A 24,733-nucleotide genomic window follows, 5' to 3' on the forward strand; every position below is an offset into this window, starting at 1 on the left:
GCGATATCTTCTCGGAGCGCCATGATTGCTGACCGAGTGTACGCCACAACAACAAAACCCTCCAGTAAAGTTCGTTAGTGAAACGCAGCACGAAAAGCTTGTGCCCCCCCGAGGCTCGTACAATATGTCCAAACGGCCGCATGCCATCATGTAACGGCTGCGTTTGGCTTGTGTCTTTAATCGCGGAGGCGGGGCCGTGCAAAAATGGAATTGAAACGGTTGGGGAGGAGTTCAGTTCGTCCACCGCCGGTTTCTATCGTTTTTCATCCCTTGCGTCTGGCGTTGTGCTCCTTGCAGTGATGAGCATGTGCTCGAGGTAGGGAGATGCAGGACACATGCTTTACCGGGGCTTGTGCTGTATCCACTGTGATTTAGGGTTACCGCTTGGTTCCTGGCGCTTCGCGTTTGAGTTTATGACGGCGCAGAGTTTCTTTTTTTCGCAAACTGCAATCACTGTATCTTCTTGAATCGTGGGACAAAAGAAAGGAAGATAATTCCTTGCGTGATGGTGTTGCATTGTGGTCAGGGAGTATCCCCGGCGTCACCCCCACTCAAGCGCGATAAACGAAGAGCTGAAGTCGATCTTGAGTGCCATCACGTCCCATCACGTTGCAGCCTGTCACCGCCATCACATTGCATTGCATCAATCGCATTGGGTTGGCTGCATCGTTGGTGGGCCAGCCTCAATTGCGAGAGACACACACACGGTGACTTCCGTCCAACCGCAAAACCGTTTCCATAATACGTGACATTATTGCAAGAGGCGCATGTTTAGCGCTCAGAGAAGAAGAGCTCTGTGAGGACAGACCATGACTCCCGACAAATGTGAGTGAGGCCTCAAATCTGATCGGTTGTAGATCTCAATAACCCGAGCAAGATGCAATCGCGGGCCCTGCACTGACAAGATAAAATGACGGCCCAGAACCAGGGCCCGACGAGAATAGCCTGGGCATCAAAAAAGAAATGATCAGCCCAATCTTGTCGTCATAAGCAACGCTGCAGTCGTTTGTTACCGGTTCTTTGGGTTTGGCCTCTCTCCACCTCTGCCAACTCCGTAACAGTGCAGCACGCACGAGATAATTGTACAACAAGACTCGGTGTTTTGTGAGTACAGCTTCTGAGGCAGTATCGCGTGGCATTACTCCGTACAGACTTTACTTCAACTGTCCTGGTTTCAGTGGCACAGCTAGCTCTCGATATCCCGTAGATGCCGTCCCGCTTCAACACCTTGTGAGCTGTCAGGAGATTGCGCTGTGGGGGAGATCGGCACTGAAGGGCGAGAAAACGACGGGGGGGTTCCAGTGCCTATCCCGCACCTCGCACCAGTAAAATCACCGAGTCTTGCAATGTTTGCTCCTCAGGTAAACCAAACAGTACTTTTCTCATCACAATTGATTGCTTGCTTGTTGGTAAGACGAACAAACGCAAACAAGGATCTTTGGACAAAACCTCCGAAGATCACAGCATCTCCACTCTTTTGTCACTTCTGACACGATCTTGCCGACTACGACCCTCCATCCTTGCACCAGCTGGTCAAGGGCCCAAACAATCCATCTCAACAGTGGACAAGATCTGCACTTCAGTGCCGAAACATCTCGGTGCGACTTGGCGGGTTCAGCAGCGGTAATAATGAAAAATACAGTGGTCACTTCAATTCAATTTACGCCGTCGCGGGAAAACCAATTCCGCGCCTGAAGGGTTTCATTGCTCCAAGATTAGTGCCGTCGCCAAGAAAACAAATGCCGATGCTGAATAGTAATCCTACCCTTTCAAAGTGTCCAATTTACGTGCTCATTCAAACATCTTGGACAGGTTCTGGACAGGCCACGCCCTCGCATCTCGAAACTTATCAACTACACCCCTCAACGCCCTCCTCTCATACCGATCCGTGAAAAAGTCCCCGTACAACTCCATCCCAAACGCAGCGTGCACAAGAGCCGGTGGACATCCCGGATGGCAGAGACTTATCCCACACAGATCCAATATCATCTGCCGCACCTGATTCTCGATTTCTCTCCACTGCGCACGTGTCGATGAATTTCCCCTGATTTGACGTCAGTGGATCTTCGTTAAATTAGATTTGATCTTGACCTACCCGAGGAAGGGGTTCTCTGCCATTAGCACCATCTTCGCTATGATGCTGAGCTGCATGGTTGTCACCTCCAGTGCGGACGAGTACCAGATTATCGGGAATATTTCTCCATTCGACCTGTCAGCTGGTCGTACATAGAACGGCTGATACTCTCTCCGTGCTTCGTCCTCCAGAACCTCGCCCTGCTTCTGAAGTCGCACTGAAAACCCCGTTAGTTACACGGCCTTTTTATCTCAAGGGTAGTACATACGCCATTCTTGTTCTGAACCATCAGCCCATCGCCATTTCGCAACCTGCGCCGTGTGAAGAACAATCTTATTCGCCTTGGACGCACCATGTCCATACTCGGGATCTAGAACCATCTTCGGCGGATGACGCTTTGTAAACGAGTGGTACAGTTCCTGGCGAACGGCCATCCAATACGCCGCTTGGATAAGTGATCGGCGGCCAAAGAGGGTCCGCGACGGTGGACTTCTCAGGACAGCGTCTATGATAGCTAGGAAATTGACCTGAGGTTTTGCGTTCCGCCTTTGGTTCCGCTCCTGCTCTTGATCTTCTTCGTCGTCGATCTCCTCCAACTGCCGGAGAATAACTGTAACCTTTCAGCGTGGGCTAGTGTTAGCGGGGGTCTGGTGAGTCTTACCCGCTGTGGCGATGATGCTCTCTAGCTTTTCGTCGTCTTGGATGAGGTGGAAGTCTCGTAGGGCGGGGATGCATTTCAACGTGTATTCTACTGCGTCGTGGGGTGTGAGTTTGGGGAGCAATTGGCCTTGGTAGAGAATTCCCTGGGGTGTTTTGTATTTCGGCAGACGGCTTAGATGGCGCGCTGAGAGGGCGAATATGGCGTAGAGAAGTGGTGGATGGTGTCGAGCGCGGAGCGGTACAACGAGTTGAAAGTGTCGTCTCTCATCGCACAAGTCAAGCTGCTCACGTTAGCATTTATCAGCCACTACCACTAGATGATCGTTACCCAATGTGACAGCTCTTCAACAAAGTATCGAAGCAAACACGCCTCTTGCGGATCTTGAAGAGGAAATTTCGTTGCTTCTCCTGAACTGTACGGCTGGTGTGATCGGGGAGAGGGAGCGTGATCTTGCGGTGGACCATACGGAGATGAATGGTCGTGGGCTACGGTGTATGCGCTCGAGTTGCTCGGCAGGTCCGTGGGTGATCGGCCTGTTGCCTGCTGCCATGGCGAAGAAGGGTAGCTCGGTGAATTTCCAGCTGATGTGTTTGCCACTGGGAATACCGGGTTGTTTCTTAGGGGTTCGTTGTAAGTTGACTCTGGAGCGTCGTTGAAATTTGCTGCGGCTGTTGAAGATGCACCTGCGCCTCCTTCCAGTGAACTTTGCGGGTTGGTATTGACTGTTGAATGATTAGGCACCTTTCTTCACTGCGAAAGTATATTTGGTCAATGACTTACAGTCTCTTATCTCACTGTTTACCCAAGTCTGGTCCGTCAAAGGTCCTGTTGATGAGTTTCGAAACACAGTTTTCTTCGCAGGTCGAGCACAAGGTAAGTTCTTAACAATACAGCGATGACACCTCGGCTGTCCTTCATCGCCTATAATTAATCAGCCATCATTCGCTATCCATATCTACTCGGTTCAGTGAATTCGCCTACATTTGACATGTTTTTCTGAGGCCCGGTCAGCACCCCGCATCCAGCCATCGACGCGACGATCTCACCTTTACATTGAAGACAAGGTCTCTTTACCACTGGCATCGTTCTCAAACAATATGTATGAGTTTGAAAATGATGCTAGGACTTTGTAATCAAGACTTTCTCACTGGGTATCCACCACTGAAGGGCTCATTGTGTAGCTTTTTCCATCACGTGCGTTGGAATCGCTGTTCTCTCCGAGATGTTGACGCGTCTTGGGCTACCCTACATATTCTCGAATTGAACCTCTTTAAGTCGCCGGGAGTAGAAGAGGCCAAAAACCATCATCGATAAAGGATATGCAACATTTGAGAACCCTTCGTATATTACTCCGTAGAAAAATTGTATATTCAAGTCGTTTGACGTTGGCCAATTGAATCTGGTTTAGCGGAATCCTTCGCCGTGTTCTGACTGTCAACCTCATCCCAATCCAATCGTGAACATCACGCTCTCACAAACACCAAAAATGTCACGAACAACAAGATCAACCACCAAAAAACTCACCCGTCTCCAACCTCCATCCCCAACACCTAAACCCTCCTCCCTAACCCCCCCAGAAACCAAACTCTTCCCAACCCCATCCTCGTTCGAATCCTACCTCTCCCTAAACCACTCAACCAACCAAACCGGTCTCTGGCTCAAAATCGCCAAGAAGAACTCCCCCACCCCCTCAATAACATACGACCAAGCCCTCGACACAGCCCTCTGCTACGGCTGGATCGACGGCCAGCGCAAATCCCACGATGCTACCCACTTCATCCAGCGCTTCACGCCCCGTCGGAAGAAAAGTCTCTGGTCCCAGCGCAACGTTAACAAAGTCGCTGATTTAATCGCCGCTGGTCGTATGACGCCCGCTGGGCAGGCGGAGATCGATGCAGCGAGGGAGGATGGACGCTGGGAGAGGGCGTATTCATCGTCGAGTAATGTGGTCGTGCCAGAGGATTTTGAAAGAGCGATAGAGGGGAATGAAGCGGCGGGGGAGTTTTGGAGGGGGTTGAACAAGACGAAGAGATATAGTTTTTTATGGAGATTGGAAACGGCGAAGAGGCCGGAGACGAGGAGGCAGAGGATAGAGCAGTTTGTGGAACTACTTGCTGCTGGGAAGACTGTTTGATCCATTGCTGGGATTGTTCTCTATTACATTAAATTCTACGGATACTCAAGAATGATCTAAGAAGTGGGAATGTGATGGAATTAGTAGTCATCTTCATCATATCCATCCTCGCCTTCTCCATCTGAGTCGTCCGCCATACCCACCGTGAAAGGGTTCCGCTCTTCATCTTCATCTTCGCTCTCCTCATCAGCAGTCCTGCTGCTTGCATCTGAATCATCGTCCACTGGGTTCTCCTGTCGATGGAGACGTAGTCTCTCAGCAAGAGATAATTTCTGGGGTGGTGCGTCTTCATCTTCTGACTCGTCACTTTCTTCTTCGCTGGAGGAGTCGCTTGCGTGAGGCTCTCTTGACACGCCGCCGTCATCCTCATCCTCATCACCTGACATGGAGCGCTGTCGTGTCTGTTCTGGCTGCACCTCTGGCTCATCATCTTCGTCGTCTGATTCAACAACTCGTGTCCTTGCGCGCTTCGCTACAGGTTCCACGTCCTCCTCGTCTTCATCATCGGAGTCCGAGACTACTCGTCGTTTGCGTCCGCGCTGTACAGGCGCTGTTTCTGACTCGGGTTCAGGGCTGGAGAAGTTTGCGCCGGCGCCGTCGTCATCCTCATCGTCGGAGATTTCTTGGGGGGCGGGCGGAGGGGAGCCGCTGGCTAATGAGATGCCCTCTTCGTCTGAGGGATCGTATGTCTCGACAACCTCATCGTCGTCAATGCCATCGCTTTCGTACTCATCGAGATCAGGTCCATTGTTGCCATCGTCATCATCATCATCATCGTCCTCATCCGAAGTGTCATCTCCCAGGTCCGGTCCCAGTGTTTGCAGCAACTCAAATCGTCGAAGTCCGTACTCGTACTCAAAAGCGACCATAGGCCATGCCTTGAGACCTCTTTGCTCCAACTCGCTCCCAAGAGGATCTGGTAAGTTGTCCCAAGTATCCCTGTCGATCTGGAATCGCGCAAAGTCGGGATGTCGCTGTAAATCAGGCCAGCACCACAAGAACTGCAAGTCTTCTCCGAGTCCAGGCTGTTTCTCGTATGTTTGCGTTTGATACCGATTGATGAGATCCGACGTGCACCATCCCAAACTCGACTTCTGGCAATCCGTACTCGAGACGTTCACATAGAAGGACTCCAGCTGGGTGAACTGTCTCAAGAGCGCTGGTACGTCGGGACCACTGAGGTCATCAAGGATGTTATGCCCACCAAGCGCAAAGTTTTTGATCTCGCTAGCAAAGCCTGGTAAGTGAAACACCATTCTCCCCGGCGGACAACTGAGACCGTTCATCAGAACAACGTCTAAGTTCCTGTTGAAGCGAATAGTAGCGTCTCCAGAACCGGCATCGATGCTCAGAGAATCAGGAAAGGCGTTGGTGGCTAGAGCGCGGGACTCTTGGTGAACAGCAAACACCGCGCGGAGGTTCTTCGTCTGATCACCAAGTGCAATACCGTCGCGTACAGTCCAAACAAAAGAACTCGCTGCGTCGGGATGCAGGGCTGTGCCATACGAGATCTGAAAGTCGAGCACGCGATGCCGAGCGCAAAGTTCCGGACAGAACAACTTCCAGATGGTGTTGCGTAACTCACTAGGAAGGCGACCAAACTGGGGGAACGAGTCGAGATAAGAATCCTGGGTCAAGTCGTCGCGGTGATAAGTGTCGTCATCTTCATCGCTGGACTCTTCTTCGCTGCCTTCAGCGGCCATGGTATCTAGTAAGCCTCCGCCGTCGGAATCATCATCGGACTCGGAGGATTCAGCGCCGGATTCATTTTCGCTGGAATCTTCTTGTTCGCTGTGAGCGCGCTCGTCGTGAATCTCATTGTCGCTCTGGTCGGATTGAGATTCGGCCATGTTTGAGGTTTTGCGCGCGTTGAGTTGAGTGCGGGAGGTGAGCCTTGACGCGCCCTCGCCCTGCCTGAAAGCTTTGGTGAGAGCTGATGCAGGATGAGATGAGCGCACGTGACTGGGATCTCTTATCTTCACGTGACCATAGTCGCTATCATCGGTTTGCGAGTTGGTCGCGGCGCGATTAGCCCCGAACGTGAATCATTGTGGGAATCGACGAGAAAATGGACAACTCGTCGGCATTGGCATTGTTGAAATATCCGAATTACAGATCCAAAGTCTGTGTTTCGCGCCCGGTATTCGTATCGTTTCCCGAGCCCCGCGCGTTGAATGGAGGAGGAGGGGCCCTCGGGAAGCAAGAAAACATAAGACTTTAGAAGAGAGTGCTAAAATAAACTTAGACAAGAGTACCCTAAATTTAGGCTAAAGTTACCTAAGTCTTTTTATCATTTAGGATCAAGGTCCTGAGTTTTCTTTCCTCCCCTCGGAGGGCTTCTGCAGTGTTACTAATCTTAGTGCATCTTGACTACTGCACGACTCTCGCTTTGTCATTGTCCATCCCCATATTTCCCATCACTAACAATTAATCTCACCAATCATTAGATCACAAGCCCTCCCTGCTCAGCTAGGGCTGCATCTCGATGTCTTGGCGTTCCCCGACATGCCGACTCTGGTATACGGCTTACATCATGATCATACCAATCATGGCCACGGAGTAGCGCAAAGCTCCGCTGCTGTACGAGGCTCCCTTTGGTACCTTATTCATCTGTCTAGTTGGACAAGGTTTCGATTGCTAAGGATTTCTGTGCCATTATGCATGCAGCTTTGTGGCTGGGCTGGATACACCATCACGGTTGTGTCGTGGACCTATAAAGACAACTCCTCGTCTTCAATAACGGTTTCATTATCAACTCACTCTCAATCCAACTCACCCAGTCAACATACTCTTTCACTCTCAACAACACCCAACAACTCAAAATGTCCAAGATTCTTACCGTTTTCGGCGCCACTGGCAACCAGGGCGGCTCTGTCGTTCGCGCCATCCTCAACGACCCCGCTCTCTCCAAGGAGTTCAAGATTCGTGGCATCACCCGCGATGTCTCCAAGCCAGCTGCCCAAGCCCTCGCCTCAAAAGGCGTAGAGGTCGTCGCTGTGAGTTAAATCGCATTCTCCACCAAAACACAATCTGACTTTCCAGGCCGACATGAACACCGCTGAGCAAGTCGCTCCCGCTGTCAAGGACGCTCACACCGTCTTCCTCGTCACAAACTACTGGGAGACCAACAGCGGCAACGGCGAGATCGCTCAAGGCAAGGCTGTCGCCGACGCCTGCAAGACCGCGGGAGTCAAACAGCTCGTCTTCTCGTCTCTTATTGACACCAAGAAGATCAGCAACGGGCGCCTTACTCACATCAAGCATTTTGAGGGCAAGGCCGAGATTGAGGAGTATATCCGACAGATCAACGTCCCCGCGACATTTGTTCTTCCTGGTTTCTTTGCTTCCAATCTCTTTACTTCGATTCGCAAGAACGAAGACGGTAGCTATGGTTGGGCTCTTCCCGCCAATGGCGACAAGGCCAAGGTTCCTCTCTTCGACGTCAACGCCGACATGGGTAAGTTTCCCAACCCCATTCACATTGACAACTACTAACTCTCCCCAGGCAAGTTCGTCAAGGCCGCCATCAAGAACTTCCCCGGAACCCTTAACAAGCGCATCTTCGCTGCCACCGACTACTACTCCCCCAACAGAATCATCTCCGAGTTCAGCGAGGTCATCGGAAAGCCCGCCACCTTCAACCAAGTTCCCGCCGATGTCTTCGAGTCTTTCCTCCCTGCCCCCATCGCAAAGGAGCTGACTGAGAACATGATGCTCTTGGAGGAACCCGGATACTACGGCGATGCTGATCTCAAGGAGAGCTTGGATCTTCTCGATGAGAAGCCTGTTACTTGGAAGGAGTTTGTTGAGCAGAACAGATCCAAGTGGGAGTAAAGGAAAGATAAAAAAAAGATAGTCTTGAACCATATTTAATAAAGTAGTATCGATATCACAAATTACCGAGATAGTTGCAGCACAAGAAATGCCAATCATTTATCCATATGCCAATCATCCATCAAGCCTCGATCTTTCATCTGCTTCACAAACTTCTTGATTGTGTATTCACCCCTAACTCGAAACCGCCCTCTCGCTGGAAGTCCAACACTCATCGTGATAGCAGTAATGACGATCTGGGCGCCATGATCCCCATATTCTCTCGCAAGCTCCTGAAGCTTTTGTTCATTGCCAGGTGTAGTTCCGACTCTGGTAAACTTGGTGACTATAACCTCTCTCGGCTCCTTCTTCGACATTGCAAAGTTTGACATGTTGTGGAATTATTTGTATCTGAAGATTGATTGAGCTTTCATGCAATCAAAAGTTGGATGGTTATAGGTTGAGATTGCAGATGGCTGGATATTAGTGGTTTTTATACCTAAAACCTGGCCCTTCTGCAGAGGTACCATGGTCACTGACAGTAACATGCAGTGGTGCTGGTCTGAAAAGTGAATATCATTCACGGAGTAAGGGGAGTTATTGGTGAGACGCCGATATGGCTGACCGTGCTACTGTGACAGGCAGTGGCCAGCAGTGGTAGGTGAGCGGCTTGGGCTCTTTATCTCAACCCCGCGCATCCCTCTCTCAGCGAGAAACATTGAGTTGAGGGGATGGGATTCAAATTTGTTGAAACTTCCAATTCTTCAGCACCCCTTGCTTCTCCATCTTCTGCCTGATGACATTCATGTTGCATCTCTTCTGGCCTACTGCCATTTTTCTCGCAAGGAATTTGATTATGATGTTATCATCTGATTTCGTCAAGCTACACCTTATGGCTAGTTGTATTATCGGTCCTTGTGAGCTGGAGTCTCGTTGTGAACCTAGGCATCGCTGTTCCATCGTGGTGCAATATGTGTTTGCAGTCGGAGTATCGGTAGGGCAGTGTCGTGATATTGTTGCAGTGACAGAATGGCTTTCGCTCGTGAACAAACCTGCCGAAAGGCAAGTCACCAGTGCAACTATATACCTCCATTCAGGAACTTGCGCGGAGAGCTTTACCTTGGTCACTGAACTTGACCCGCAGTGACTCCCATGTGTCTGCAACTATTCACTCGCCACGCGGAAAACAGTTACGCCAGAGTCAAGTAATAGACTGAAACGAAGTCCATAGGCTTCGAGGGCAGTGAGTCTATGTTGAGATTTCAGCAGTCGCTCACTGTCACAGAGGATGCTTCCAGCATAATCACTTCTGCTCCGAGCTTTGCTGTAGAGTTCAGGTTCAAGATACGCGATGAAGTGAAATTGAGTTTCAAGAGTCCTAGAATAGAATGTGAAGAAAGGCTACTCACACCTTAGACAAGTGCCGTGATAGTGTTATGGGTATAGATCGAATAACAGCACAGGTAGTTGGATACGTTACAAATTATGACTTAGGTATTATGTCCTATGTGGTTCCCATGATTTTCTTTATTGAACTTTTATATCAGCTGGCTATGTCGAAACCAAAATGAGTTCAGCTTAATTCGAATCTAGCAAGTATTCGCCTTTGTCCTGGCGTCTAATTCAGTTTTGACCTTCTTTCCAATCCTCCCACAAACCATCCTTCTCCATGCGAGCTTAAAAGTGCTTTGCTGTATAATCACCGCTTCCAGGTGGCATGGTAAAAGTGATCTCATCGGGACCGACTTTAACCTTGGTCCCGTTCCCCTTCCATTCATTTGCAAGGTTCTGTACCTTCTCCTGGTTACCAGAAGTATTACCCTTTCGGGTAAAAATAATCGTCCCGGAAGATTCAGGCATTTTGAGGATATATTTATCGTGTTCTTGGTTTGTAAAGCGGTGATGTTGATTGCTGGATTATTGATTTGTTTGATCTGAGAAGTTTGATTCCGGTCCCGTTTGGACAGGAGGGAAATGTTTATATACCCAGAACAGTTCAGTTAATCACTGGGTCAGTCACTGACGAAGTGCTATGGCGAACCGACATTCACTGCGCGATCGGAATGCCCTGACACAGAGACCAGAACGAGTCCCTGATCAGAGGACATTTCAGTTCGTAGTGGGTAAGAATGGCTTGGAGGGTGATGCACAGCGCATCATCCCTGGCGGACTGGAAAGATCTATGACAAACTGAGCTCTTGGACGCGGTTGACGGTGAATGATGGTCTTAGCACAGTCAACAGGAGACACTTTAGTTAGTGTCATGCGCTCCCTTCCCTAGGCTGACTGCCGCAAATGCGGCTTTGCTGAAGCGACTATGAGCTTGAAGAATAATATAACTAAGAGTTCTTTACTTGTTCAATATCGTCCTTTGACTTACATGTAGGATGGCCATTTAGCACATAGTGAGTCTGCTGCAAATTCACCCACAAGTTTCTGATCTTCCATTAGGCACGACGGACCTGCAATTGCACGTTAATTACTAGGTAGCATAACAAACTGTAATATAAAGAATGCTATCCCTTCCCATAGCTCAAATGTCTGTTTGCCTGCACGTTCTAATCATCTACAATTTCCAGGACACCTGGCATGAGATCAGATATAATATTTTCTTGAGATTAGAAGAACAGGGATTCAGCGTGCTTCCTCAATACTTGTGAGTGATGCACGCTTCCATCCCTGACCCCGCTTCCTTTCAACCCCGGCATCATCCTCATGGTAGATCACAGCTTCGACGACAAGAAGCCCCCTGGGGGGTATTCTAGCAAGCTAACGGGATCCTTGGACGGTATTAGAATCGGTGTCCTAAGCCCCAAGAACTGGAGTCTGCCTTCGATCGTGACCACGCCCGTACCAAGCATCCAAAAGCAACAGGTAGAGTGACCCCACGATAAAATTAGCATCTTGAGGTACTGATCGATCCCAAGCACGATGAGATCTCCGCTGCATATGGCAAACTAAGAGCGACTGGGGCTACTGTCAAAGACGTTGAGATTGCTTCTCTTGATGGGTTGGAAGTAGACAGCATAGGCCAGGTATTGAGTGAGTACCTTTGATCGAGACCCCATGATTCGAATCTGCAGGTTAGATTCGAGTCCTAACTATCTAGATTCTGGGTTTAAATCCGACTTTGAAGCCTACCTCAAGGGTATCGGACAGTAGGCCAGGTTATACAGTTTATGAAGTCCCATGCCGACTTGGAATTCCCCCCTGGTAAGTAAGCCGACGCTATGGGGGCATATACTCAACTGACTTGTAAATCAGAGTCTCCCAATATGGGCCGTCTTGAAATAGCAGAAAATTTTGTTATATCGTCCGAAGCTAGAGAAGAGGCGATCAGAAAAATGAGGGATTTCGGATGCAATCAGGCAATTGATAAATACCTCCAGGATAACGAAATTGATGTCATTCTTGGTCCAGCAGACAGCGAGATTGACGATTACTACAGCGCCGCCGGTAGGTCCTCTTTTCCGCTCTGCTAGACTGCAAAGCTCATAAATTTGGAGACTGACTCTTGTGCAGGCTATCCAATGGCTTGCCTTCCTTTGTCCTATTGCGACTATAACATGCGTCCATTTGGAATTTGTGCACTAGCTTCAGAGTATCAAGAAGGTCTACTCATACAACTGATGAGTGCATGGGACGGGGCTGTGGAGAGAAGGCGAGTGTTGCCTAGATGCCTTGAGGGGCCAACACCTGCCCCATGCACATGAGATATTTCAGTAATCGGGCACCCTGATCAGAGCCCTTTGGGCTACGTAGAGGCTTGCGAAGAAACGTAAAGGGGGTCTCTGTCTTTTGGGTGTCTTCAATAGATGAAAATACGGGATTTGTCTTATACATTTCCGCACTTCACTAACCTTAGAAAGCCAAAATGTTTGTCAAGTTCGTGGTCATGAATGAACACCGAACAATGTTTGTTTATTCATGTACCTCGAACTCAGTCGAGTAATTGCAACCGTGCCCGCTTTCCATTAACTAGGTGGCTGAATCATAGCTGTCTTCAAACCTCTGGTAATTAGGGTGGTCGTGGCGGGTTGGGTACACTTAGAAGGGTTACCATAGATAATATGGGCTGATGGGCTTCCCTGAACTGACTTTACCTCGGTCACATGGATGCTGTACATAAAACTCTGTCCGAGCCCCCGCTAGACTCCTCCTCTTCCTGTTGTTACCCACACTTATTTCAGCCAGGTTTACATATTCAACGTCGTTCCCAGAATGACTACTGAAGTCTCTACCCCAATGCCGTGCAGGACATTCTCATCATTGTACTTTGCAACTCTCTATACGAAGTTGTTGGCGGCTTTACCGTTTTTGGTGTGATTGGTTTCTTGGGTTACTCGCCCGACGACTTGTCCATCTAGCTCAGCACCTTTACCGTTGACTTCTTGACCTACCCTCTTGCATTGGCACAAATGCCGGGTGCCAACGTTTGGGCTGTTCTGTTCTTCCTCACGCTGGCTGTCCTTGGCCTCAGCTCCGCTTTTGCTCTCAGCGAATCTCTTGTCACGCTCATCTGCGATTGTGGATTAGGTCGCAAGTTCTCTCGAGTACTGATTGCCACTGTCATCATTCTCCTTTCCTTCCTCCTCTCCCTTATCCATTGTACCAAATTCGGCTTCTACCTCCTCGACGCTATCGACACATGGATTAACAACCTGTCACTTATTTTTGTGGTCTGGTGCGAGTGTGTAGGTGCTACGACCCTCTATCGCTATAAGGATGTCGTTGGGCAGATTGGTTGGACCGGTTACCTAGTCTACAACACCGGTTACATTTTATCTATAGTTCTTGGTGTAGCAATAGGCCATGCCGTGAGCCCTGCGGCTGGTGCAGGTGTTGGATTCGGCATCTTCATTGCATCCAATATCCTCGCCATCATTCTTTCCAAGTCGCCCGACTCTAGACTTCCCGGATTCTTTGGCAAAAACAATGCATTGTCCAAGATGCGGTGGTTCTCATTCTACTCTGTATGTCACACTTTGGTACTTGGCAGAACTTCTACTAATACGCACGTTTCTAGTTCAACCAGCTCCGCCGCGATCTCGACATCGCCGTTGCGGGTGAAAAGCGATGGAACATCCCTGTCTTCTAGGGCTTCGTCCTTCGATAAGTCTCAGCCCCAATTTTGGCAATCATCGTTTCTTTAGCCTTCCCGTTATTCTACACCAAGCGAAACGACCCGCTGCACATTTTCGCCTTTGCGTCCGCTTGTGGCGTTATGTGCATTGTTGCCGCTGGCTTCATCCTCCCGCGATGGTTTGACGTCTTCGTTCCTCCCGAGAAACTCCATCTTAGTGATACTTTCTATGCCCCTCAAGTAGTTATGGCTCCTCTCGAGGTTCACCGCGACGAGGTTATTGAGCACGGAGAACATGCTGGAGAGGGAGATACTCAGCCTTACCCAACGAAGAAGACAGAGGCTCAGAGCTTCTAATAGAGCTCATCTTGACTTCATTATAGGTACTTTTAGCACATATATTTATATAGTTCAACAGACACATCACCAAAGAAAATTCCAGCCACCTAGGTCAATTTGTTGGAAAAGTCCTCCTAGTTAGGTGGTCTTTTCGATGCAAAAGCAGTCCTGGGTACCATGATTGGTAGAAACTAGAGGCTTACACGTGACAAAGCCGCGTGGGTCGTAATAACTAGCTATTAAGACACTGTATAATTTATCAATAATAAGCTTAAGTTTATTAAATATAATAAATATTATAAGTAAAATATACCATCTAAATCTTATCACATAGACTAAACTCATAATAAGCTAGAAACGTAAATTAAATACTTAATTAAACTAAATAATAAAACACCACGGCCCCACAATCTTCCAGTATGCCGTCATGTGCTAAATCTCACACAGCGGGGTAAGATATAAAAATTCCCTCATACCACCTCGTTTATTTTTATCGAAGCTGATCGTTATATCGCGCACTACAATACCACAAAATGTCAGCTCCTGAGGACCCAGATACGCAAATGCTGTCCAAAGACGAGATCGAATCATGCAGCCGCCCAACGCATCGTTTACAAGAGATTAAAGTCGGAGATAACAGCGTCCAGCTCTTGGTATCGACAAAAGACCACCTCTACGACGCTAAAGACGTCGGAACTGGAGTCAACTCTTATCAAGTTATTGGCTCTTGGGAAGACAGCTCCGTCCAGGAACTTACCAAGATCTTGAACCAACGCCAAATCATTACAAATCGGCAGTCGCCCTCGTACACTGAAGCATCTCGCTTTGAGAAACATGGAACTGGAAAGTCTCTGGCAGAGGCTGGTCGGGAGCAATACAATCGGGCTGCGGACAGGACGCAGAGGAGCGAATAGAACTATCCTGCTGATTGCATATACCCTCCACTTACGCATCCCTCTTCCTCCGTGCCTTCGTTGCGTATATATTGCCGCTGGGTCTGGGATCTCAGCACAGCGTTGAGACTACCCTCTGAAACAGACCCAAAGAATTGAATAGATCCATGACCGGCCCTAGCTCCCTTGATGTTAAATAGGTCCCCTAGTGTAGACACGCATATTTGCTTTCCATCGTTCCCGACGCTGATATCTTCAACCACGTGAACCCTTCCTGAGGATGCCCATTCCGATGCCCGATCACAGACGCTTAAGCACTGTTTCGTGCTTTCCAACTCATTTTGAAGCGTCTCGCGGTTCGCGCCAGGATCGATTTTTTGATTCGGATCTTGTACCAAGGACCTAAGCCGGAGATTCTCTTCGGTTTTGTCCCGGTGCGATTCGAGGCGGTCGATGGTGTCCGAGAGATTGTAGCTGCAAGCCTTAAGCGTGGAAATAGTGAGGGAATCAGCAAGTGTCATGTTGCCAGCTGAGACAGACATGACAGCAGTATTTGAGACGGGCCCAGTAAAAACGGGCTGAAAACTCATCCCATTGATTTCTTCAAGGAGGTGCTTCAAATACTCAAGGCATCGTTCTGTACTTTCTTTTTCGCTCTCGAATTTCCGACGATTGGCCTGGCCTTCAGCAGCTTCGGTCGTGGCGCCTTGAGATACTATGTCTTGCAATTTGGAGTCGATGTCTTTCAGATGCTTCTCCAGATCAAGCTTAGTATCGCAAATCAAGTTTTTGTAGTCATTCAGAACCTGAAGGGTAACCTTGGATGAGCGTCTAGAAGCAAGTTAGCGAAGCCTTTTCTCTTGGGGTGAGCAACCAACAAGTTGGCGTCAGCTAGCGCTATAGTTATAGTCCCTTTATAACCGGCTAAGAGCTCCTTGAAAGAAGTAATATCGCCATTCATGTAAACCAACTTGGCCCAGTCTCTCCAGCTTGTTCTTGTGTCTGCTCGAGTGCGCCTGCTGTTCTGCTCGATGAGGACCTGGAAATCTACACACGCCTGTCGGCACTGGATGAGGGGAACTTTGAGCGGTAAGAATGCGGTCTCGTCGGAACGCACATAATCTTGCAGCGGAGTGAGAACTGATTCAAGACCTTTGAGTTCGCGAATAAGATCTATAACTGCAGTTCGGTGATTGCGGAAGCTTTGGATAGTCTCATAGAGTATTTTGCTTGATTGCAGTGTGGCGGTGACAACGGCGATTAGTCCTGACGCTACACTGAGTGGATCGCCCATGATGACTCACGGCTTCGCGTGTGAGGACTAATTTCTTAAAATGATAAGTATATATGCTATACAGGGTACTCTTTCTTTAATAACCTCAATTTTAACCGTGAACCAGACTGAGCTAGGCTGAGGCATAAAGAAGCATTGGGCTATTCACTGCGGGGTAAAGAAGAAGCGTGAATCTTATAGGCCCCACACTCTCTGGTGAGTATTGGGCGCTGTTTGTATGGCCTTGATTGTCTTGGAGAGCGGCCGGTGGAGTAAGTATAATTACAACTAAGTATAACTCAATAATTGAAGATAGAAGGAAAGCTGTATTTCAGTATTAATAGTATATAAATATCTAAAAAATAGTAATAAAAGATCTTCTTTCTATACCTCAAAGTAGCATAAATAAACCAGATTAGGTCTATTATACCCCGCACTGCTTATCTCTATTAAAAAGCTACAGTGCTATAAGAAAGCTATTGGAATAATATAATTAGGCAATGTTTTAAAGGCTAAATAGATTGCTTATAGTTAGCCATACTGTTATGTATAAAAAAAAACGCATGTAACAAGTAATAACACCTTTCCATCCCCCCAGAGGAACAAATCTTCACCAATACCGATTTCGTCTACCCACAACGAAAGGCGCTGCATCCAAACGCAATCCAGGCAACATGAAAGCTCGCCTATAAATACTCCTCAAAATAAGTGCCAGGAATAATGCCAAAACATCAAACCGCTTCACCACCTAGCAGCGAGACCAGTCGTGCTATCTCTCACTCAGTCACCGTCAGATGCAGTCGATTGTCTGTTTGTAGGTACTGAATAGAGATTCCTTAGCACCATAAATTTATGAGCCAGATATATGATTTGCAGTTGGGACTTTTGGCCAAGAGCAGAAATCAGCACAGAGAACTTATTTCGAGTACATACAAATGGAGATAAGGAACATCCATGCAATTCATGATTTATATCCCAGCTATCACCAACTATCTCGTTATTGCTGGTAGTCACACCCAGCACCTAGACTTGAGAGCCTATGATCTGCTTGGTATCAATTGCGATCTCATTTCCTCCCACAACGATTCATGGCCCTCCATTTTCGCAACAACACCAACTATGATATCATCCGCGCTCTCAGCGACTCGCGCTCCCGCATCAACCAGTAGTTTCAGTACCTCTAGTAACACGTGATCTGAATCTTCAATAGTTAATTGATCTGGATGGCGGAGGTATATGGACTGGCGCAGTGCCTTGAGACAGAGTGAGAGGCTCGTCTCTGTATGACCGTCCGTGGCTGTGGCATAGTTTGGATCAGCACCATAGCTCAGCAGGATACGAACGGTTTCGACTGTTTCGCTTTTGAGTTTACCGCCAATCCAAGCCTTGAGACACACATGCAGCGGGGTACCCGTAACTGTTGAGCCATGTTCATCCACAGAAGCTTGATGGACATCTGCTCCAGCCTCTAAGAGAACGGCCACCGTCGCCGGAGCTTGCTTTTTGGCCGCTGCATGTAATGCAGAGCTACCACAGTCATCTACATAACAGGCATAAGCATCATGTTCCAGCAGCCTTTGTACCAAACGTGTGTTTCCTCGACTAGCGGCCTCGTAGATCAGGGTACGACCCCATCGCGTTTCATAGTTGATAGCATTCGTCTGGCGGAGGACCTGAAGGTAGCGAGTTTCCTCATTGTCTATGGGAGTATCGGCGGCAATGAGAAAACCTCCTTGGCAGAAATAGTGTCTTGGGTCTGGATGAGTGTTGGCGTAGGTCCGAAGACAGCGCATTATTTCCCAACTACCTGCTTCATCGCAAGACAACAGTGCAAGCTGGAAGCAATCTAATCCGTCTTTACCTGCCTGGTACGGACTGGCTCCTAGCTTTAGCAGGGTATCAATGACAGATATGCTAGCAGCTCTCTGTACGCAAAGCTGCAGGGGCGTGTTCATGTCCCAACCAGTCTCATTGATATCAGCTGCAGCGTGCATAAGCATTTCAAGAATACGGGTCCAATCATCAGAGGGAAGTGGCTGCAACTCATAATAAAGCACCGTTCGATCCCGGCTTCCGGGAGCTGAGACTGTGGCAAGTCTTTCTGATACCATACATAGTTCGTTTACAATATTATGATAGGGATCTACACTCCAATAATTAGCATTTAGCGGCTCTAGCCAGGATTAATCATGCTCACCCAGCAAAGATCTCAGATTTACAGGCTTCTTGATGTGTTTTAACAGCTCGGCTGCAATGTCCCAATTGTGACTCTTCAAAGCCAATGACAAAGGCGTTTGCCTAGAAGGCGTTGCTCCATTTTCCCAATCACACACAGAATCCAGGGAGCTAAGACTTGAGAGCTGAAAGACGAGTTTCATGCAATCTCTTCGCCCTTTTCTCACATCTTGGGCGTCATTGGGCGTGACAGGTTTCCGAAGATCGAAGTACTTCCAATGAGCCATCCAGTGCAATGGTAATTGGCCGCTTTTGTTTGGAGATTCTATGCTCAACCCGGCCGTGCACAACATTTGCACGACTGTAGAATTGCAGGTCCGTAAGGCGTAATGCATAAGCGAGTTGCCTTCCGTGTCTTGGATGGAAATTGAAGCTCCTCTTGAAACCAGTAGCTTATATAGATCGACTCCTTTCTCTTCATAGGAAGCGGTCATAAGATTCATAATTGGTGTTCGCCCATCGCTGGCTTGAGCATTGGCATCAATCTTGTCGATACCCAAAAGCAGCTTGACTGCTTCTTCCCGTTGATTTTGACAGGCTCTGTGGAGAGGGGTTTGCTTAAATCTTCTCTCCGCGTTATTGACATCGACCCCGAGGTCAATCAAGGCAGCCATGCCCTCGACCCAGCCAGATACTGCCGCTTCGTGAAGCAGACCAAGGCTATCAATCCCAGAAGCTTTCACAAGCTTGAGATCAAACACCAGTTTGATGATAGGCAAGTCCTGGGACCGCGTGGCGTGAATCAGCAATTTATCCACAAACTCAAGAAATCCAACATCTGGCTTTCCCTGCTGGTAATCGTGGTCCGGCCTCGCTCTTCTTCCGTAATCAGCCTTGAGACTCTGTCCAAAGGGTCCATAAAGGAACGGATCAAATGTATAATATCCCTCACCACTTTCTCGAGGTCTGTCTTGTTTCTCACGAAAACTCTGCTTTAGGGCGTTGAAAATGGCAGAAAACATTTCGATATCTGTCCCCTCTGAGTAGAACTTGAAAGGACTCTCATTTGCCCTGGTAGTCATGGCTCGAGCTTTCTCGACCGTCATATCGTTCAGTGACGGTAGTGAGAGCACTGGCGACATACCGTACTGTGCAAAGCGTGTCTTGAGATTTAAAAGCCGCTTGACAATCTCGGTCTGGCCTGCGGATACTGCCCAGTGAAGTGGAGTGAGTCCTTTGACATCGCATCGAAAAGGAGCCGTGTCATAGCGCCAGAGCATTTCAATGATATCCGCGTGGCCCTTGAAAGCTGCCCAGAATGTTGGCGTCCAGCCTGCGAGATCCGGAAGATCGGGACTGGCTCCCAATTTGAGAAGAATCTCAACTATACTCTCATGCCCCATGGACACGGCCCAGTGTAAAGGTGTCCAACCGTGAGAGTCCCTATTGTTCAAATTCTGTTTCTGAGTGCTCGGAGTTCCCTGTCGAGTATAACTCAAGCTGCGATCAATGTACGCTTTGAAACCCCAGAATGCGGCCACGTGTAGAGCCAGTACATTTCTAGGACTAGAGTCAAACATAGATTTGGAGACAGAAGTGTCGAGATGAGCTTTGAAGTTCAAAAGCTGCCAAGAGCTGTCCCGAAGAGCATCGTCCTCTAGAAACCCCGAAAGCTGGTGGGAGCATTCATCTTCGACTTCTTGAGCATGGTATCCATAGAAGTTCGCTGCATAATGTAGGAATGGCTGCTTTTGACAACGTTGAATGACGTCTTCGTGGGATAGACAACGGCCCTGGCTCATCTCATCTGTTGACATGTACGAGATGCAGCTGCGAACAATCGTAAGATGGGGGCGCTTATCCATCCCTTCAGGTCGACTCTGGAGGAAGTCTCGCGCAGTCGAGTGTACGAACTCGACGATTTTCTCCGGTCCCGAAACCACAAGCAGTCCAAGGCATGATGAGATAATAGCTTTAGAAGGATGAAGATCCTCAGGGTCAACTTCCAGCATGCCTTCCTCCGTAGTGAGAGCATGCTGCAGTTCGACCATCCGTAAAGGCTCCTTGACGTACGAAATGAAATTCAATGATTTCAAAGCGAGGTCCGTCAGACTAGTGGTTTGCTTGACTATACGATCAAACGTGCTCAAGTAAGCCTCATTGTAGTTAGCGGGTAACGAGGTCAGGGCCTTTCGTATGTCCTTGATGGTGAGCAGGCTTGTGATGTGATCCATGATGAGCCGAGCAAGTAGGAAGCTATGAAACCCATCAGTCTATCAGCATGTCAGACGACTACGGAGTGAACTTACGACCCGGCCACCCTCTTCGCAATCGTCGATACAAGTTCTGACTTCAATTCTATCCCAATCGACTCAGCATCAACTTCTCCATGTTCCAATCGGTGATTAACGTAGAAATCTAGGTCTTGTCTAGTGGCAGAAATTTCCACCCTTGGCTTCTTCTCGAAATGCTTCCTAATTTTAGGTAAATCCCGAGCTGTTGCAAAGATTCTAACTCCCAAATTCTGTAATGTCGACAGGATGTTGAAAAGCTTTGGAAGAAAAGGGCATTCGTCAAGTGCATCAAGAATGATACACGTGGTCATTGACTTGGCAATCGCCCCAAGGACACTGACCAGATCAGTCACCATTACATTCTGGGACCCTTTTTCATACAGGGCCGATGCTTCTTGGGGGATCACAGGGCAGCCGTTGAGTACTTGGGCGATAAGGCCTCGCAGGAAATTGCTCACAGTTTCCTTGGGCCTGCTGCTACTGAAAAAGTGTGAAGCAATGGCTGTACCAGGTAAGTTACCAGACTTGACATGCCGAAGAACGAGGGCGCTGTCATTAATGGAGTTAGTACCCTTGAGTTGCTATCCCGTTTGTTACCATCGGGTGGATTTCTTACGCCAATACTGTTTTCCCAGCACCAGCTAGAACTTCTTCAGTATCTATATGTCAATAGGTGGAGAATAACTGACGTTGTCCATATCCCCAAACGACGGGTGTTGAGCCACTTCGCCAAGATTGATAGAAAGAGCCCGATAGAAATGTCTGCCATGTAGAGGGACAGTAATCATCCAGGTGAGAGGTTGAAGCCTCAATTGCGACATCCCACTTATACCAGGCAATTATTTCCTTCGCTTCGGTACCTATACATACACGTTATGGCCGCTTGTCCACTAGATAGACAGAAGAATTTGTGAGGCAGACTTACTTTGCCTAATGTCTCGCAGCTCTTTGTTCGTCACGATTGCCACGGTTCTTGACAAACAATCAGCCAAGATCCCCTTACCAGCCGAGCAACGTACAAATTGTCAGCTTGCAAGGCAGATGAGAAAATTCCATTGTAGCGATGCAGCATATTTACTTTTTCCAGCAACTCCGATTCCGACAACGGCCAAGCCAAAGCAGACACCCTGGCCTTGATTCTGCCATACGACAGCTTTTTCTCAAGTTTTGCCCTCAGGTTTTCTACTTCGAGTTGGCAGTCGTGTAAAGCCTTGCTGAGTGTCTGGCTATTCTGGCCGTTGAACCTATTAGCCTGAATGAGGTCTTCGAGCTGTAACAAAACAGAGGTGAGCGTTGCAAGCTCCCCAATGTACGAGGTTAACGATTTAGGCGCACCCCGAACGCTGGCGATGTAAGTGTAGCTGAGCTTGGTGACTTCTATCGCTAGACTGAGAAGGCCCGCGGCGCCGGAGACGATACCGAGAACTTCGGCCATTTCAGTTCTGTTCCTGTATCTGTACTCAGGGTTAAGTTGAGGTTTTGTTTTGGCTGCCTGTTGGTGATGATCAACCGCGCGGGGTTTATTTCAGCTGGCGAGGTTGTCTTACTTGCACGGGACTAAGATTGCAGTTGGCGTAATTGAAGCTCTCTTACTGGCTACAGAGTTACAAATGTAATCAGCCAGCCCGTATAAAAATAGCTAGCGAATGGGCATGCCGCATCAAACCAGGGCTGAAAGTGACACTGTTAATAATGCCCCGTTTCGGTATTCATTTAAGTAGTTGTAACTGTTGTATAAGGTGTATTATTTTGTATAGAATTAATTTGCGCTTTCTGCTGTTGGCAAATTATTATGCGGCATTTTCTTTCCCTTATTTTAGAATAAGAAAATCCAAATCGTGGAATTTATTGCGTTCCCGTCAACTAACATGTCTAGAGATGATGACTTTCTTAAAACGACTATGTGATAAAAGCATCACCATGTGCCGAAATCAGTAATGCGTAACCACTCCCTTACCCTGTTATTCTTGGCCAATCCCTGCAAAGACCAAAAAGCCTTCGACAAACCTTTCCGTACTCTCCCACGAAATTAAAATGCTTCCACAATCCTGTGCCATGATGGCATAATCTAGCCGCGGGGTCTGTTATTGGTTTTCTGCCCATAACGTCGTTACGGCTTCCGTGGCTCGGACTTTGCAATGTTAGCAGTCTACGAAAGGCAGATTATGCTTAAGAGAAATGGACTTACTGAAAGCCGGTAATAGGAAGAATGAGTATGTCTTCAATCAACTTAGATTTACCCCCATCTTTGACACCTGTCAAGCTGGTCCATCGAAAGTCCACATCGTCCTCTAGCCAGGACTTGGTTGCAAGAGTGACAGCCGCAGGACCAGTTCTCTTGAGTGGGTCACTATTCTGAGCCGCTGTTTCGTTGTCTCTGGTACAAGTCCGTAGATTGTCCATATATCGTTCGAATACCGGGTGTTGAGGAGCAGCAGCGAATGCCCATTGCGATAGTTGTTGAGGATATGTATAGCTTCGTCGCCAGTATGCATCGGACTCTGGGTCGTTATCGGCTTCTAGTCCCCAAAGAAGGCTGACTACTGGCGTTTCGTAGTCTGCTGTTCCTGAAGTATTATGATAGCCGTGAGTCTTTCCTGTTTTCGGGTCTGTCCAGGTAGCTATATCAGATCCGCTTATCCACGCAGCTGGATGTCGTATGAGCTCAGTATCAAGATCCGCATACTACATTAGTTAGAATAGACTGTAGAGTGTGTTCAAAGTAGACTGACTATTCCACCAAAGTGCTTGCATACTAAAATGCGAAATACATCGCTTCGTTCAACCGGTGTAAGGAGCGAGTCATAACGCTCAAGAAAGTCGTTTTCGTATTGTTCCACGAACCCACGCATCCCTGTATCGTCCCAGAATAAGTATGCCATCGACGGTCCACTGTCAACGTAGATCGAGTTCTCCAGCCACAACTCAACCCAAGGTAGTATTCTGGGATCCCAAGTATCGGCCGCTGTCGTTTTCCAAGTTTGATGGACAATTAATGGGATATCAGAGAAGGGTATCCTTCTCTCTCTGTTGGATAGAGCGCTCTGTGAGATTATTCGAGCAGCGTCGAGAATATTTTGCGGACTTTTACTGCGCATATCAGCCCAATATGGAGGGATATGCCATGCTTAGTCCCAGTGTTAGTGTTGTGAGCATTATTTGCGGTGTACGATGTAGGAATATTCCGACTTACCACCTCCTGTGCCGTTGAACGAATGGATATGTCTATAGACTAGTGGGTACTCCCTCGCAATATGACTTGCCCCGGAGCGAGTTGTCGGCAAGTTCTTTATGAAGGTCCATGTTGCTGTGACAAAGAATGATAGAAGGCCCAAAAGTCGTATACGACGGGATGGACGAAGGAACTTGCCATGTAGACCACGTCGGTGAGTCATGGTTCCAGAAGACAACAGAAGAATGGTGAAGTCATTAAACAAGAAAGAAGATCATATAAACCGCTATAGCGAAATCTCGGTTACTCTGTCGTTCGATCCAAAGGGTTCATTGCAAGACAACAAGAGATAGTAAGAGCAAGTAGTTGATAACAGCACTATTGACAAAATCTATCGAGATATGGACAAGGGCCCATGAGTGTTAAATTCTAATATATGTCCGAGGAATGATAAAGACTCTCTGGTAGCTCTTTGACTGCTAAAGTACGCTAGATTCGAAAGAGAAAAGTAGTACCATTAGGGATAGAGGATCTTGATCGACTTCGCCCCGTGTGATTACGACAACTTCCAACTTGAGTAGAATCTTTACGCGGGTTTTTAGCGACGTGATGCGATTCGTGGAGGGATTGTTATCATGGCTAGCTGATAGTTGGGAAGCCAGGATTGGCTGAGTCCCGAACCAACGTCGAGTCTATCAAGCTAGCTTATACGGATATACCGCGGAGGAGAATCATGAGATCACACTATCGAAGGCCTGGTGAAAAGAGTTCTTCTAAATTCGATGGTGGCACAGCCTACTAACGTAACCGCCTCCACTAGGT

At 48.1% G+C, this 24,733-nt stretch overlaps 8 protein-coding genes across 8 annotated transcripts; 4 read left to right on the forward strand and 4 right to left on the reverse strand.

Annotated features, from left to right (window-relative positions):
- Window positions 1-2,091: 2,091 nt before the first annotated feature.
- Window positions 2,092-3,285, reverse strand: FSUBG_11463 (uncharacterized protein; the record flags this gene model as incomplete). Its single annotated transcript, XM_036676148.1, has 4 exons — window positions 2,092-2,291; window positions 2,343-2,684; window positions 2,736-3,015; window positions 3,202-3,285. 4 exons carry the CDS (start codon window positions 3,283-3,285, stop codon window positions 2,092-2,094), a joined length of 906 nt encoding a protein of 301 aa, XP_036533042.1.
- A 936-nt stretch (window positions 3,286-4,221) lies between these two features.
- On the forward strand, window positions 4,222-4,869 carry FSUBG_11464 (uncharacterized protein; the record flags this gene model as incomplete). The annotated part of the gene is made up of 1 exon (XM_036676149.1): window positions 4,222-4,869. The coding sequence occupies one exon, from the start codon at window positions 4,222-4,224 to the stop codon at window positions 4,867-4,869; it is 648 nt and encodes a 215-aa protein (XP_036533043.1).
- An 80-nt stretch (window positions 4,870-4,949) lies between these two features.
- On the reverse strand, window positions 4,950-6,719 carry FSUBG_11465 (sarcoplasmic reticulum histidine-rich calcium-binding precursor; the record flags this gene model as incomplete). The annotated part of the gene is made up of 1 exon (XM_036676150.1): window positions 4,950-6,719. The coding sequence occupies one exon, from the start codon at window positions 6,717-6,719 to the stop codon at window positions 4,950-4,952; it is 1,770 nt and encodes a 589-aa protein (XP_036533044.1).
- Window positions 6,720-7,691: 972 nt separating this feature from the next.
- FSUBG_11466 (nitrogen metabolic regulation nmr) lies at window positions 7,692-8,703 on the forward strand (the record flags this gene model as incomplete). The annotated part of the gene is made up of 3 exons (XM_036676151.1): window positions 7,692-7,865; window positions 7,912-8,326; window positions 8,375-8,703. The coding sequence occupies 3 exons, from the start codon at window positions 7,692-7,694 to the stop codon at window positions 8,701-8,703; spliced, it is 918 nt and encodes a 305-aa protein (XP_036533045.1).
- A 4,397-nt stretch (window positions 8,704-13,100) lies between these two features.
- Window positions 13,101-14,122, forward strand: FSUBG_11467 (creatine transporter; the record flags this gene model as incomplete). Its single annotated transcript, XM_036676152.1, has 3 exons — window positions 13,101-13,655; window positions 13,709-13,748; window positions 13,806-14,122. The coding sequence occupies 3 exons, from the start codon at window positions 13,101-13,103 to the stop codon at window positions 14,120-14,122; spliced, it is 912 nt and encodes a 303-aa protein (XP_036533046.1).
- A 515-nt stretch (window positions 14,123-14,637) lies between these two features.
- FSUBG_11468 (uncharacterized protein) lies at window positions 14,638-15,018 on the forward strand (the record flags this gene model as incomplete). The annotated part of the gene is made up of 1 exon (XM_036676153.1): window positions 14,638-15,018. The coding sequence occupies one exon, from the start codon at window positions 14,638-14,640 to the stop codon at window positions 15,016-15,018; it is 381 nt and encodes a 126-aa protein (XP_036533047.1).
- Window positions 15,019-15,020: 2 nt separating this feature from the next.
- FSUBG_11469 (uncharacterized protein) lies at window positions 15,021-16,291 on the reverse strand (the record flags this gene model as incomplete). Its single annotated transcript, XM_036676154.1, has 2 exons — window positions 15,021-15,828; window positions 15,876-16,291. The coding sequence occupies 2 exons, from the start codon at window positions 16,289-16,291 to the stop codon at window positions 15,021-15,023; spliced, it is 1,224 nt and encodes a 407-aa protein (XP_036533048.1).
- Window positions 16,292-17,307: 1,016 nt separating this feature from the next.
- Window positions 17,308-23,591, reverse strand: FSUBG_11470 (ankyrin repeat domain protein; the record flags this gene model as incomplete). Its single annotated transcript, XM_036676156.1, has 10 exons — window positions 17,308-18,413; window positions 18,468-20,701; window positions 20,755-21,288; window positions 21,356-21,380; window positions 21,429-21,599; window positions 21,665-21,711; window positions 21,759-22,193; window positions 22,697-22,870; window positions 22,928-23,424; window positions 23,472-23,591. 10 exons carry the CDS (start codon window positions 23,589-23,591, stop codon window positions 17,308-17,310), a joined length of 5,343 nt encoding a protein of 1,780 aa, XP_036533049.1.
- Between the last annotated feature and the right edge of the window lie 1,142 nt (window positions 23,592-24,733).

Source organism: Fusarium subglutinans (genome assembly GCF_013396075.1).
Source record: "Fusarium subglutinans strain NRRL 66333 chromosome Unknown NRRL66333_c0000218, whole genome shotgun sequence".
Lineage (NCBI taxonomy): Eukaryota > Fungi > Ascomycota > Sordariomycetes > Hypocreales > Nectriaceae > Fusarium > Fusarium subglutinans.